This window comes from Rhipicephalus microplus, chromosome X (genome assembly GCF_043290135.1).
Source record: "Rhipicephalus microplus isolate Deutch F79 chromosome X, USDA_Rmic, whole genome shotgun sequence".
Classification (NCBI taxonomy): domain Eukaryota; kingdom Metazoa; phylum Arthropoda; class Arachnida; order Ixodida; family Ixodidae; genus Rhipicephalus; species Rhipicephalus microplus.
In genome coordinates, this window is record NC_134710.1 from 121,475,763 (window position 1) to 121,491,713 (window position 15,951).

At 48.1% G+C, this 15,951-nt stretch overlaps 2 protein-coding genes across 7 annotated transcripts in view; one reads left to right on the plus strand and one right to left on the minus strand.

Annotated features, from left to right (window-relative positions):
* The window catches only part of LOC119176380 (puratrophin-1), a 540,416-nt gene that overhangs the window by 76,411 nt on the left and 448,054 nt on the right, over positions 1–15,951 (minus strand). The gene's annotated exons all lie outside the window — the stretch shown is intronic.
* LOC142775721 (uncharacterized) lies at positions 585–6,949 on the plus strand. The gene is made up of 2 exons (XM_075877544.1): positions 585–3,036; positions 4,669–6,949. The coding sequence occupies exons 1-2, from the start codon at positions 1,289–1,291 to the stop codon at positions 5,699–5,701; spliced, it is 2,781 nt and encodes a 926-aa protein (XP_075733659.1). The 5' UTR covers positions 585–1,288; the 3' UTR covers positions 5,702–6,949.

Consider the following 15,951-nt stretch of genomic DNA (forward strand, 5'->3'; position numbering starts at 1 on the left):
TTTCGACGTTAGGAGCTAGTAAATGAGGTGACCGGAAGTTTTTTGGGGCACAACGCTTGCAACCTTGAAACCGCCTATAAAGTGAAATCATGCCGGGCGTTTCTCCACGAGTCGCATGAACATCGGCAATAATAATAATAATAATAATAATAATAATAATAATAATATTATTATTATTATTATTATTATTATTATTATTATTATTATTATTATTATTATTATTATTATTATTATTATTATTATTATTATTATTATTATTATTATTATTATTATTATTATTATTAAGCGGTCCAGAACGTACACAAGGGCTGAAAACAGCGTGAACCATGGGATATGGTTGCGTTGAACTGATATGTTCGCATGCACGACGAACACCATAATTTGTCAAATGCTACCGGCTGTTGTGATCGGCCCCCATGTCTGGGCGCCGCTTGGACGCGTGGAATGGTTCCGGCTTCGCAGCGCGTCCTGAGACGTCCAGAATCGGCAACAACACAGCAGTAGTACTGCGAATTCCTTGGAGTCGTCGGCTCGTCTTGCCAAAAAGCCCTTTGGGCACGCACGACCGACAGATTACCGGGGGGGGGGGGGGGGGCTGTTCGCTGTCTGGGCTGCCTAGAGGGAGTGGTCATTGCTTGGGTCGTCAACATTCAGCGGACAATGAGCCGAGCGCTTTGTATTCATCTTCGGGGACATTCCTCACGTTCCATGGCGCCTTTCCCGAGCGATGTTTCCTCGAGGAGTCATCTCGGCGCGTCCGACTCCCCGTTCTCGCACTGTGCCAGTGGTGTCGTGTATTGTGTGTGTTACACCCTCGCCGGGCAGCGAACTGGGCGGGCCTCTCCTCCCTTCCCAGGTTGGGAAGGAGGCGGTGTGACTTTCTCTCTTCGGGGGCATAAAAACGCGAGCGCAAGACGCTCGGAGGGAGAGCTTCCTTCCATCATCTAGTATGATGCTTACTCCATGTAACACGCTACCTTCAACATCATGTAAAATAGTGTAAATAAATCGTTCAAGTTATCAGCTCCGGCTCCTCGGCCCGTCTTCGCCCTGACCCTTGGATGGCTCAAGGCCCGACAAATTCCCCCAGTCACGACAGTGGATGGCAGCGGTGAGATGATCTGCGCAGGAATTCGACTCCGGCTTGGTGAGTGCACGACCTTTTCTCCTTGAGAGTTGCCAGGCTTAAGTTAGTTCTTCCTGGTAACAAGAGTGTTGGAAGCCTGTTCACGGGAACCTTGCTTCAACGCTTTCCCTTGAGAAACTTGTCGGCAGAAAAGTAGCAGCCATGGCTTGGAGAAAGTTGCACAGATCGGACCTAGACGTGATATGCGGGGAATTCGGGATTGATTGCGGGAAACATCTTAAAAAGGCGGAAGTCATCAGGGCTATGGAGGCAAGCAGAGATGACGAGGAGATCGTGGAGTTGTGGGAGGATATAAAAAAAAAAAGGGAAGATCAGGAGCGCGAGCGCCATAAAGAAGAGCAGGAACGCGTGCGCGAGCGCGAGCGCAAGCACGAACTGGATAAGAAGCGCCTAGACTTAGAAATAGCTCGGGCAACTACCTCAGGAGGCGCAACACTCAATGCTCCAGTAAGCAAGGCACCAAAAATAAAAGACCTCCTGAATCCTTTTAAGATGGGAGAGGATATCGGGTTATTTTTGGTCAATTTTGAGAGAAGTTGCGAAGGCAAGTTTGAGCGTGAGTTATGGGCACAAATGCTCTTGACCGTGCTTCCATGCGAGGCAGCGGATGTACTGGCTCGTTTGCCGCGAGATGAGGCGAATGACTACGATATTGTAAAGCGTGCGCTACTAAAGAGGTATCGGCTGTCTGCTGAAGCTTTCCGACGACGTTTCAGAAATAGTAGCAAACGTAGCAGTGAATCATTTGCCGATTTTGCATACAGTCTGAGGTGCAATCTCACCGAGTGGCTTAAGGGCGAGGGAGCTTTTGGAGACCATGACAAGGTAGTCGAGTTGATTTGCACGGAGCAATTCCTGAACGTTCTAAGTGACGAAGCACGCTTATGGGTATTAGATCAGCCCGGGGAAAAGAATTTGGAGCGTACCGCAGAACTGGCTGAAGAGTACACCATGAGGCGTGAGGAAATAAGAGAGCGCAACAAACCCGCAAAGAAACCATACCGTGAGAATTCTAAGCAGTCTGAGCGCAACAGTTATGCCCCTATTGCACCAGGAGGGACGAATGAAAAAGACACGCACGGGGAATCGACCATGAGTGGACGCGCTGGCAAAGAGAAAGAACAGGATAAGAATCGCGACAGAGCATTTGAGGCAAAGAAACCCATTGTGTGCTATCGATGTAATGAACCGGGGCACTTAGCAGTGGGTTGCCGTAAGGAAAAACTCGTTTTCTCCCTTTTTAACCATACTGATGAGAACATGAGGTTACTTGAACCGTACTTAAGAGAGATGACTGTCAATGGGCAAAATTGCCGGGTTCTACGCGATTCTGCGGCCACTATGGATGTAATACACCCATCTTACGTGCCCGCGGATGGGTTCACCGGAGACTGCGCGTGGATCAGACAGGTAGCGCAGGAAGACAGTGTGTGTCTGCCAGTGGCCAAAGTCCTCATCAAGGGTCCCTTCGGAGAACTGGAAACAGAGGCTGCCGTGTCACAAAGTTTGCCGAAGCAGTACGGTTACCTTTTTTCTAACCACTCGGAGGACCTGTTAAGAAAGAAAGGTCTGAGCTTTGGAGAACACACTGTACATGCTCTAACGCGGTCTAAGGCAAAGGAGATCGCAAAGGAGCTCGGCAGTTCCCAAAATAGAGAGGCACAGGCCCCCGACGAAACAAGGGCAGACGCGAATCAGGAGAACGTCCCGAGCGATGGCGAAAGCAGCTTTAAGAGTTCCAGTGAGGCCAGCGAGGAAGTTAACCTTCTTTCCGTGCTACCTTGCATGGGCGGGTTCTTGGAGCTATCGAAAGTAAGCCCGGAGGTTATCGCTGCGGAACAGGCCGAGGATAAAACGCTGCAAAAGTTGAGCGATATGGTGGAGGAGGGGTTGGCGCGGAAGAACGTCTTTTTGCACCGCCGCGCCGGAATTTTGTACCGTCAGTACAAAGACTCGAAGGGGGTGCACTATGATCAATTAGTGGTTCCACAGAAATACCGAGCCAAAGTACTGGAGCTGTGTCACGGTGGCGGGTGGTCGGGCCATCTTGGCAAAAAGAAAACGAAGACTCGTCTACTTAGGGAGTTTTATTGGCCCAATTGTTTCAAGGATACCGAGAGGTATGTGCAATCCTGCGATGTGTGCCAAAGAATAGGCAAAGCACACGACCAGCAGAAAGCGCCCTTAAAGTTGGTGCCACTCATTAGTGAACCTTTCCGCCGCCTTGTCGTGGACGTTGTGGGCCCCCTGCCTGTGACAAAGTCAGGGTACCGCTACATCTTAACCTTGATATGTCCTGCCACAAAATTCCCGGAGGCGGTTCCCTTGAAGGAGCAGTCATCTGTAGAAATAGTGGATGCTTTGCTTTCAGTGTTTTCGAGAGTAGGCTTCCCGTCAGAGTTACAGAGCGACCAGGGCAGTGTGTTTACTAGCGCACTAACTACCACATTCTTGGAGAGGTGTGGCATTAGGATAATACACAGTTCCGTCAGACATCCTCAGAGCAATTCAGTAGAAGCATGGCACTCGGTTCTCAAAAGGGTATTACGGGCATTGTGCTACGAGAATCGGAAAGATTGGGAAGCATGCTTGCCAGCCACCATGTTTGCCCTGAGGTCTGTGCCGCACGAGGCCACCGGCTTTAGTCCCGCTGAGCTAGTATATGGGAGATCTCTAAGGACCCCACTTCGCATGCTGCGAGAATCTTGGGAAGGGAGGGGTGAGGATCCCACTGTGATCGAGTATGTGTTGGGCTTACTCGGGCGACTTCAGACCTGCAGAGAACTCGTTGAGGCGAACATGACAATGGCGCAGCTTAAAGCAAAACGTCTGTACGATAAGAACGCACGTCAACGTTCGTTTTCAGAAGGAGATCAGGTGATGCTTTTAGCATCATCTAAAGCGAACAAGCTCGCGGTTCAGTGGGAGGGCCCTGCGAAGGTTATGCAGAAGTTGTCGGACACCAATTATGTGGTCAAACTACCGGGAAGGCGGAAAGAGGTAAAGATTTACCATTCAAACTTGATGAAACCTTACCACCAGCGGTCAGCAGTAGTTCAACTCGCGCTTAACGTTCCGGAAGAATTAGAGACAGATTTTCCTTTTCCCGGGCAGGCTTCTGATTCTCAGTCCCTCGACATCTTGCTAGACACGGTCACCAGTAACTCGAATTTGAATGCAGAACAGAAAAGAGAACTGGAGAACCTACTGCGCGAGTTTGAGGGAGCTTTCGTCGACCGGCCAGGAAGAACCGATTTAGTTGAGCACGACATTGAACTAACTTCTAATGAACCCATTCTTTCACGGCCTTATCGCGTATCACCCAGGCAAAGGGAAATTCTCGCACGCGAGATTCAAAGAATGTTGGAAATTGGTGTCATCGTCCCGTCGGAGAGTGAGTACACCTCCCCTCTAATACTGGTGGAAGCACCCGGGAAGGAACCGAGACCCTGCATCGATTATCGGAAACTGAATGCCGTCACGCGAGACCAGCTGTACCCTATTCCCAACGTAGAGGAGAGAGTGGAAACTGTTAGCAGGGCTCAGTACGTCTCCACGCTAGACCTCACACGCGGCTACTGGCAGGTGCCTATGACCGAACGAGCCAGTAAATACGCAGCGTTTATCTCCCCCTTGGGCACTTTCCGACCCCTGGTCATGAGTTTTGGGCTCAAAAACGCGCCCTTTTGCTTTTCACGGCTCATGGATCGTGTGCTGGCGGGAGCAGAGAACTACGCTGTTCCTTATCTAGATGATATTGCAGTGTTTTCGGACAGCTGGGAAAAACACCTGAGCCACTTGCGGGACGTCTTGACGCGCTTAAGGAACGCGGGCCTCACTGTTAAAGCAGAAAAGTGTCAATTGGGACAGGCGGAAGTAGAGTATCTGGGGCACATTGTTGGGCGAGGATGCCGGCGGCCCCACGAGGTAAAACTTGCCGCCATCGAGAACTATCCCCGACCTGTCACTAAAACTGATATCAGGGCCTTTCTAGGCCTCACTGGATATTACCAACACTATATCCCCAAATATTCACAGATCGCCAGTCCTCTGACCGACAGTTTAAGGAAGGGAGAGCCCGTTAAAGTCCAGTGGGACGAGTTAAGGGAAAGTTCGTTCCAGGCTTTGAAAGCAGCACTGACGTCTCAACCGATTTTACGAGCTCCGGATTATAACCGACCTTTTGTACTTCAGTGCGACGCTAGTGAAAGGGGTCTTGGGGCTGTTCTGAGTCAGCGAGATGAAAGTAGAGAGGAGCACCCCGTGCTTTTCATTAGTCGTAAGCTTTCCACACGTGAGGAGGCTTATAGCACCTCAGAGAAAGAGTGTGCATGCTTAGTGTGGGCTATTTACAAGCTTCGGTGCTACTTGGCCGGCTCGCCCTTTCTTGTCGAGACAGATCACTGTCCCTTGTCATGGCTTCGGAATATGTCGCCTAAAAATGGCCGCCTACTGAGATGGAGTTTGGCACTGCAAGAACATAATTTTGAGATCCGCTACAAAAAGGGGCGGGATAATGGAAATGCTGATGCTCTCAGCCGAGGCTTCCTGTGATAAGGAGCAAGCGCATTCCGATTGAGTTACGACAGCCCGGGTTTTTTTTTATTTTGTTATGTCATTCCGTGTATCTTTTCGTTTTGGATTTTTTTTAACCTTTACTGCATGGTGAACCTGTTACTTAGTCTGCCTGCCACGGCCAGACGTTGAGAAAGGGATATAATTTGTTAGTTGAGTTTCCCGACCTTCTCACTTCTCACTCGCCATTTGCCTCAAGGCTATGCGACTTGCGGCTTGAGTGCAATTTATTTAAGGTAAATTCTTCAAAACTTTAGGAGCGTTGCCATATTGCTTTGTTTGGGGACGTTCCAGGCAACGTTCTAGTGTGGCTGCTTTTATGCCGACAACGGGCTAAGAGTTCAGTAGCCTGGCATATCTCGGGAGGGGTGGTGTACCACCTTGTCGCTGCTTGGGTACTGTGCGGATTTGATCACTAATGTCAGTCCCAGCCTTCGACCTGCGGGGGCCCCTTCGACGGAGAGTACTACTTACGGACCTGCTGACCCCACTTGAGCGAGAGAGAAAACCTGAGCCGCAGCCGTTCCAGAGCTGCTGCGCTGCCAGGCCTCTTCAAGGTGCAGCGTTGGGCTGCCCCTCTACGAGTCCTTTTTCCCGGCGGCGGACGAGCTGTTGTGATCGGCCCCCATGTCTGGGCGCCGCTTGGACGCGTGGAATGGTTCCGGCTTCGCAGCGCGTCCTGAGACGTCCAGAATCGGCAACAACACAGCAGTAGTACTGCGAATTCCTTGGAGTCGTCGGCTCGTCTTGCCAAAAAGCCCTTTGGGCACGCACGACCGACAGATTACCGGGGGGGGGGCTGTTCGCTGTCTGGGCTGCCTAGAGGGAGTGGTCATTGCTTGGGTCGTCAACATTCAGCGGACAATGAGCCGAGCGCTTTGTATTCATCTTCGGGGACATTCCTCACGTTCCATGGCGCCTTTCCCGAGCGATGTTTCCTCGAGGAGTCATCTCGGCGCGTCCGACTCCCCGTTCTCGCACTGTGCCAGTGGTGTCGTGTATTGTGTGTGTTACACCCTCGCCGGGCAGCGAACTGGGCGGGCCTCTCCTCCCTTCCCAGGTTGGGAAGGAGGCGGTGTGACTTTCTCTCTTCGGGGGCATAAAAACGCGAGCGCAAGACGCTCGGAGGGAGAGCTTCCTTCCATCATCTAGTATGATGCTTACTCCATGTAACACGCTACCTTCAACATCATGTAAAATAGTGTAAATAAATCGTTCAAGTTATCAGCTCCGGCTCCTCGGCCCGTCTTCGCCCTGACCCTTGGATGGCTCAAGGCCCGACAAATTCCCCCAGTCACGACACGGCCCGTAGAAATATCAAGCTTCAAGGCGATGTCACCATACTTCAAGGCGATGTCACCATACTTGTTTAAAAAAAGAGAGAGGGGCAGGAACTAGAAACATTACTGGAAAATGCTCCTTTCTTCTCCCAAAGCTTCCCGCCGCTTTGTAAACTATTATTATTATTATTATTATTATTATTATTATTATTAAAACCGCAACCATCCATACATTTCGTCCGCAATGAGATGGAACTAATCATGTGGCCGTTTCGTTCTCGCACCGGACCACCGAGTCGGGTTTGTTTAGTTTTCGTAGAGCGAAAATAAACGGTATATCGAAAGCTCCACTGCAAGAAAAACGCCCTTGACCGGCTGCCTAAAATAGATCTACTACTGCGACCAGCGCCAGCCTGAGGCTGCCTGTGGTCAAGAGAGAACGCCTAGCCCCGCAGTGGACTAAAACCGGAAGTGATCGTGCATCTGAATTATTTAAAATCGATACATGCCTCAGTCGAAGCGTCGGTCACTGTATGTTGATGGGCGCAGTGTGTGCATACTGTTGGGATACGTGTAACCCTTGAAAAAGTGCGAGGCATGGACGCCAAGGTTACCGCAATGCACTTTCTCTCGCTCATACCCGTGTTCACGTCAAGAGATGGGAGACCGAGAAGAGGGGAGAGAAAGAAATCGGGCTCAAGAATGGAATAACTGCGATCACGGAGTGGTAAATATTTCGGAGTGCCGAGCAGTAAGGCACTGATCTCTATCTACCATGCTCAAAAGGATTGATATCCCCCCTGAAAACGCGAGGCGACTGCTAGGGTGCCTTGATGTGCACGCGCCCTAGCGAGTGCAACTAATACAATGCGCCTGCTGCAACTGTTTAACCTGCATTAAAAAACGGGTAGCTTTTTGTTACACTAGTGCACACAATATTCGTACACACACGTGTATTCACGCTGCTGTGACGAGAAGGTCCACGCGCTTTCTGAGAGAATCAGAAGAAAATCCAAACAAGCTGGAAGTTCGGTAACTACATTGATTTACGTCTGAATTACCTGACAATGAGGAAAAAAAAAACACTACTACCCACTCACACATACTAAGATAAATTGAATTGGTTTTACCTTTCGCCAGTTTGGAGACATATCCAATAACGGTAAAGAGCTTCAGCATAATCGAATTACCATCCAAGACTACAATGCCTCCGTATGTGTAAGTGCTCTCGCATTTTAAGATCACAATGATAAGAATGATTATAATTTATTTCGTGTCGCAAAGACTGATGCAGCCCACTGACAAGTGACAAAATTAGGCAAGACCTTAGACGAGAACGCATGAATTCGACAATATCAAACGTCTGTCAGGGATTTCTGGGTCAATCACAAGTTCCTGTCAAGTGTTTGAATACACAGATAAAACACTCCCAGAAAGTGTTCCCTTTTACGCGGAAATGATAAAACGACATGACGAAACGAGGAAAAAAAACAATGATAACAAGTAAAGCTGTAGGTGAAAGAAAATGTGCGAATGTCTAATACTCCTTACTGAAGCTCCCTAATATTAAGTAAAATGGGATGGGGTCAAAGCGATAAAAAACAAATGAGCCTCAAACGCGGGCTATCAAACTTCATGGCGAGCAGGATGAGGATAGCGCTTATCAACGGAGAAGGGACGCGAGAAAATCGGTCACGTTGGACGTACAAGCAGCAACAAACGTTGTCATACAACGCTTGCCGCTACCATACAACGTCTCAACATGGCAAGTGAAATAGAAGCGCTCACCATGGGATTCGCCGGTGCCTCATCGTCGGTTGACGACTCGGACGACATTTTGAGAATGGAGCTCGGCAGCACAGTCACTATCCGCTTGAAGGTTGAACGCAAGCAAGCCGCCTCAGAAGGCAATGCGCTATTCGGCTAGTCGTAATGCAAACAAACGACGAAAGGCACGCCACGGCTGTCACAGTGTAACGCACGAGACCCCATTCATTGCAAGCTGTGCGTAGGCAGCCGGCCGACCACGGAAACCCCCGTGCGAGAGGGAAAGTGCGGCCAGGCGCAGGATGTGACTGTGCGAGACGCTCTCGCCATCTAGTGGTACGTTTCCAAACTAAAGCGAGGGGCGCGTCGCCATTGAGCAAGTTCGCGTCTTTTGAAACTGCCGGCAAACGGACTCCCTCAATCAGTGCCGATTTTATGACGCAAATTAGAGACTTTTACTCAACAAGCGCGAGAACAGGGGTTCGACATATGCGTACAAAAGACTAGAGACATTTTCGGACAAAAAACTAGATGTGAATATTCATGTGTAACACGTGTGGCAGCCGCAAAGTATGCGCTCGCATGTCTTGCACTCTCTTTTCTGAACGTACCGGTGTTAAATGGCGTTTACACGATTGAAATGCGCCCTGAAAGCTTTGGATGGTATAATGTAATAACTCGATATCTACGCGAGATTCACTCCACCTGCACCATTTTAGACGTCGTCGTACAAACAGTTAGGCATTCATCTCAAGCAAAACTTTCATGGCACATTCATATCAACATCATTTCTGCCAAGGCTTCCGGGTTACTTGGATACCTGTGCCGAACTTGCGGAACTCACCAAACAACCTAAAACAACTCTCCTATGAAACCATTGTTCGTCCGCAGTTATAATATGCTTGATCACTGTAAACTCTTCATCAAACCTACTCAACAAGCTAGAGTCTGTACGGAACACCGCCGCTTGTTTCATTACTTGAATTGCAGCCTAAATTGTAGAATAACGCAGATTAAACATGACATAGCGCTTGTGCCATTAAATGTACGTCAATCCAATACTCTTTTATCTTCAATGCATAAATACCACTACAGCATCAGGTCAGCTCACTTACCATCGGAAGCGTCCTCACGCGTATCACGCCGCTTACATAATCAATATAGCATTAAACGCGTAAGTAGACGAACTAACGCTTTCAATTTATCAGCACTTCCTCGAGCCATTGTTCTATGGAATGATCTTCCCGATAACATCGCATATATCAGTAACCATCCAACATTTCTTGATCAGTCGCATAAACATTTTTTTTTTGAAATATCATCAAGTTGTCCCCATCATTTTTTTTTATTTTTTTGATATTCGCGAAGTCTTCCTGCATTTTTTTTTCCTTTTTTGCCAGTGTTTGCCAAGTGTGTGATCATTTTCTCATGGCATAAGAAATGTTGTTGCCGTGCCTGAATATGCTGTTTGTATATATATATATATATATATATATATATATATATATATATATATATATATATATATATATATATATATATATATATATATATATATATATATTGTTTTTTGCTATTCATTAAAATACATTTTGGTTATCTTCACTGTACGCTTTTTTCTCTTTATTTGTTTCCCTGTATTTATTTATGTATGAATCACATATTTGCTTTGTACTGTCCCCCTTAGTTAATGTTCTCCTCGGCCCGGTAACGAGTCAAATGAAAAAAATGAATGAATGAATGAATGAATGAATGAATGAATGAATGAATGAAATGTTCCCCTAAGCGGTAGGCAGCCGAAGCTCTTGACTTTTGTACTCCGGCTGGCAAAAAGGATGTAAAGGGTCGATAAAGAAATGCCAAAGCTTGGGTCCTCAACGGTCACAGCCAAAAAAAAAGGGGGGGGGGGGGGGGGGCTTAAAATATAATTTAACAGTTAGTGCCAGTAACTCTCTACGGCTACAATAATCGCACACAAATCGTATTCGCTTGCGCTAGCGTTAGAGCGCACGCTTGTGAATCATTTATATACGCAACAGCAAATGTTTTCGCATGTTTTCTTAGCTTTCTACCAACGAAACTTAATGTTAAACAAGGAGTATTTTGTTGTTGTTGTTGTTGTTGTTGTTGTTGTTGTTGTTGTTGTTGCTTTACAGAGAAGGTAAAATAGCCTTTAACCATAACATTTCGTAATACGGAAAGAGGACAAAAGCAAAACAAGAACAAAGTCACCTTGTTTGTTTTGTTCCATATCCCATCTCTCGCGTTGTGTCTATATTACGAGGGTGTTGAACGCCTTCATGTGTTGTTGTCCTCGAAAAACGTTAACATAATGCTGATATATGTTCGCAGCAACTAAGTGGTGAGCGACACACAATTTAAATAAACTCGCTGCTAAAATCTCTTCGCGCTCGAACACTACAACATGTTTTATCTCTTATGCCAATCCGGGTCCTTTCACATCGACACCTGCATCTGCACGCAAGGCTGGCGAAGGTAGCCATGACGACAACTCAAGCGAAAGCGGCAGCGCCACCTCCACGCACGTCGAAGTCCAAATACAAGACAGCAAAACTGTATTCGGATAAAAACGAATGAACGGCGTATAGAGAAGACGAGAATAAAACTAAATTGGCGGCACACAGATAAAGTTAGAGAATGTTTGCCCAGTGGTACTATAGCCGCCTAGTAGCGCGAAATGTGAATTTCATCATTTAGCAATGCCACCTATGCCCGGGAGAAATAAAACAGCGCTCCCGACAAGAGAAAAAAAAAAGAAGGCAGGCGCCTTCTTGTCTTTGTCCCTCGTCATGGGCGCTGCCAACCAACATTCTTTTAAAAACATCTACAAACTTACCCAGCTCTTCTAACAGTTATTTTGCTAGTTGACCGATAGTAATCTACCTTGCAAATATACATGTGCACCTTACAACGTTGACATTATAATAATTACTAACAATGACACACTGTAAAGTCCTAGGCTGAAACAGTTCACTTTAAAGTAATGAAACGTCTGTGTAACACAAACGCTTTGACCGCATATTACGCACCTATTGCGCGCTTAGCCTCGAGCATACCCGTATTTCTGATAATTTCTTGCGAAAACCCATTAGAGTGGAGTTATCAGTTCATGCTGACAGCAGTCACTGACTAGTGATCAAGCGCAGTTATTCGCACTATTTGGTCGCTCATGTATATGAGCCTTCGTATCGCATGCATGGTCATCACCCATTCTTTGACACGACACGCCTCTACAGACCGCAAGATAGAATGCCTGCCTAGGATAAATAAGAACAAGGAATCACGGCAGTTTCTATTTTTTTCGTTCCTTTTACGGTGCGCTCACAACCGCTTTGATAACGCCATTTCTGTTTAAGACGGGCACGCCACTGCTACTGGCATTGCACGTTCAAACGAGCCCCCGCAGGTAACAACACAAGGACAAACACTGCGAGTAAGGGACGCCACTGTCATTGATGGACCACGTGAAGGAGCCAATTACATTTCCAAGGACATGACGGAGAAGACAGACGTTGCACATCGATCAGATAATTCGCGGGCCTGACACGAAATGAAGAGGAGAGCTTGCCGCGACACCGGATGTCGCTATAGTCATCGCCCGAGTTATCGAAAAACAGACAGTTTCATAACATATTATCGTAGTTTCATCTCGGCCGCAGTATGCAAGCTTCAGTGCGGCAATGCGGCAAACTATATGGCATCCTGATACGGACAACCAAAACGACGGCAATAAGATTAGGGATAGGCTTATGGCGCAACCTCCATGGGTTGTGGCGCTGCCTGCAGACTCAAGCCCTATAGGCCCGCAGTTTAGGAGATCTTTAGTTGCCGACCAACAACAACATCGCTTTCCGCTATACAGGGGCAAGCATGTGAACATGCACGGGTCGGTTAAATCGTCGGTTTACAAGACGTATGTGTGCATCAATCACCTGAAACGGCCAAATCTGGATACGCAAACGCTTACAGCAACGCCCGCAGTGCGTTCATGAGCATTGACCAACCAGAAAGTCAATCAACACTTTTAAAATGTTATCTATATGTTTTCAAATACGTTTTTAGTTAGGTGCAGAACTACCGAATTGGGCATTGCAAACAGTCGAGTGAAACAGGCACCTCTATACACGACATGCAGCAGTTCTCAGAACATTCGCTATAACACACGACTCTGCAGATATATATAGTGAGGTATCGTCACGGTAGAACTGCTTTTGACTCTCGGCTTGGACGCCACGGCAGCCGGAAGTGCCATCTTAAACGCGGGCTATTGGGCAGCTAAAGATGACGTGCCGGAATCGTTCGCATAGCTTTGAGTGAATTTCATTTGCAGCTAATTACACGCATCGAACGTCGTAGTGCATTCCTGAACGCGATTAATAACAACGTACGAGCAGCCCGCACGAACCCACTCGCGAGAGCTACCTGTCGGAGAGGCAATTTTGGGAAAGGCCGGACCAAAGAGTGCATCGCATTGCGTTAAGTGAATCACCCGTTTCTCGCGAAGCATTGGTAATAGATAAGGCATCGGCGTTTGCCCGGGTGACCGCTGGAAACGATTTCCTTGAGGTTACCGGTTCCACAGTTAACACTTATGGCATGCCCGAGGAAAGAAGGAAAATAACAAATTTGTAATTGCTTCTCCCATTTTTCCCTAGTTGCGCTGCTCATTCGGGATAAGGTGGAAGTGAGCGAGCTCTGCGGCATGCACGCTTGCGGTACAACAGCAAAGCGGTACCTACCGCGACGGTCTTCGGACAGTGATAACGAGTCCCCGTAGAAACGAAAAAACCGGATGACTAGTGACACGAGCAAGTGCCACAAATCGACGATTTCCGTAGACGCGACCGCTCTCGTCTCGCTTTGTTGCTGCCCGCTGATGATGATGATTATGATGCCTTAATCATGGCTCATACCCACTCAGGGGTATCGGCCAAGAACTGATTACCCGAGTTAGCCGTTTTCGACATTGAATATTTATGAAAAAAATTATGTGCGTAAAGCGAAGAATCTTATAGGTGTTGTTCTCCCGCTCAGACGTACCGGACAGAATAATCATTGTCTTGATTTCACACTGAATGTGCTTGAAAATAATTCATACAGCAGTCAGGTATTCTTTGCAAAAATGGTGTCATAGTTACGTACACGTAAAAAAATTATTTAAAACATGTCCTTCACGTCGCTGTTCAGCAAACTCATCTGTTCACGCAATTGATTTAATTGATTGTGTTTTAATGTCGAACACCAAGATGGGCGCCAGATAATTGAACGGAACTTGATCATTCAATCGTTTCGACGAGAGATTTTCTATATACACTTAATAAGAAACTAGATGACGATAAAGAGACAATGAGGGATCTCGCTTAATTCCGCATTTAAACACCATCTTGCCGCTCGCGTTCCGATGCGTGGCACCGCCAATGTCAACAGCCACGGCGTCTCGACCTCGCAAATCATGTGTTCACGGTAATCCGTTTATTCGTTGCGACTCGCCATGTCGAATGTGTTTTACATCTCGCTAAGGTGAGTCGCCGGTCATCGAAAGTAAACCGCGGAACGGAGAGCGAGATAGTTCTCCTGCGCGGCCTTACAAGCGATCGACAAGCCTCCAAACGCGGTTGGTAATTACAAACAGGCCAATTTGTCAACGACAAAACTGCACGCTCGGCTGAGTCAGAGGCTCGTCGCTGAAGCCCGCTGCCACCCTCCTCGCGCCAATTCTCGCGATCTCTTCGTCGTTCCCCTCACCCTTGATACGCTCTCAAAGACGCCACTGCAGCGGCTCCTATGAAGTCGGCAATCAGCGCCACCAACGCGCAGGTTCCTTCGCGGGCCCAGCCAATTCACGGTCGCGACCCCTCAGAGGGCGACCTCCACTACAGAATGCTCACGTGACGTCCCCCCCCCCCCCCTCCCCGGTCCGCGGTTCATCCTCTAATAACGTTCGCCCGCATGGGGGCAAGGATAACGAAGACTTTTGAACGGCGGCGCATGCAGGACATTCCTCGATGTGAGTCACATCCGGAATGTCAGATTTCTACCGATGGCACTCCGCTTCTCGAAATAGCAGTTCCCAGCCTCTCCCCGCCGCCCCACTTGCCACGCCGGGCACACACCCAGAAAAAGCCCTCTCGTATCGTCACTTCAATAATTCCCAGTGCGTGTACGTACAAGCGGCGCCGCCTGTGAACAAGGGAAGAGAGAAAAAAAAAGAGGAAGAGGAAGAGGAGGCAGTAAAACAAAAACGAGTCCGCGGTGCGAGTGTGGCTACGGGATTGCTATAGGTATACGGGATAGTGGCGCTTAGCATATCTTCCTTCTTCGTCGGGCGATCAAGACGAATCGATTTAAACCGTATCAGGACAAGATCGGAGCAAATTCGCTTTCCTCCTACATAGGAGAAATGACCTCGAAAACCACACCGCTTACAACGCTGCACTGGCCGAGGCGCTTTTGTGCTCGCCTACTAACGCGCTCTGAGGGCCCCTTATGTGCGCGCTCGCTGTGGGGGCGGCACTGAGTTCGCAAAGGCGAACTTTGCGAGAGAAGATCGACGCGATAGAAAAGGCGCGCGCGCGCAAAGGTTAGGCCATGCAAAGCCGCGCGGGTGCAGTGCGCGTTCATTGAGTCGCGTTAAACCCTTGATTGATTGATATGTGAGGTTCAACGCCCCAAAACCAACGTATGATTATGAGAGACGTACGCCATAGTGGGAGGCTCCGGAAATTTCGGTTCTTTGATGTGTACCCAAATCTGAGCACACGGGCCTACAGCATTTTCACCTTCCTTGAAAATGAGCCGCCGCAGCATGGGATTCGATCCCGCGACCTGCGGGTTAGCAGCCGAGTAGCTCAGCACTAGACCACCGCGGCGGGGCCACGCTAAGCCATTTTCCTACATGTCTGGACAAGCCGCACAACTTACTGATGTGAAAGAGTTCGTAATGACCCCGCGAATAAGTAGTTGTGAAGAATAAAAAACAATGCAGATCCATGGAAACATGAGACTTGTGCTAGTTGTCAGTTTTTTACACAACAAAGCCTTGTTTCTCATTTACCTTATTTACACGATTGTAAGTCCCCTCGAATGTCGGTCGACCCCCCCCCCCCTCTTGCCCCTAAATATCATTCATAAACGGGATTGGTTTACGTATCACTGTACAGA

Excerpts from the sequence above, each read along its gene's own strand:
- LOC142775721 (XM_075877544.1), top strand. The coding sequence starts at position 1,289 with ATGGCTTGGAGAAAGTTGCACAGATCGGACCTAGACGTGATATGCGGG. Across the intron at positions 3,037-4,668 it reads AGCGATATGGTGGAGGAGGG|AGTGGAAACTGTTAGCAGGG; the intron begins GTTGGCGCGGAA and ends CGTAGAGGAGAG.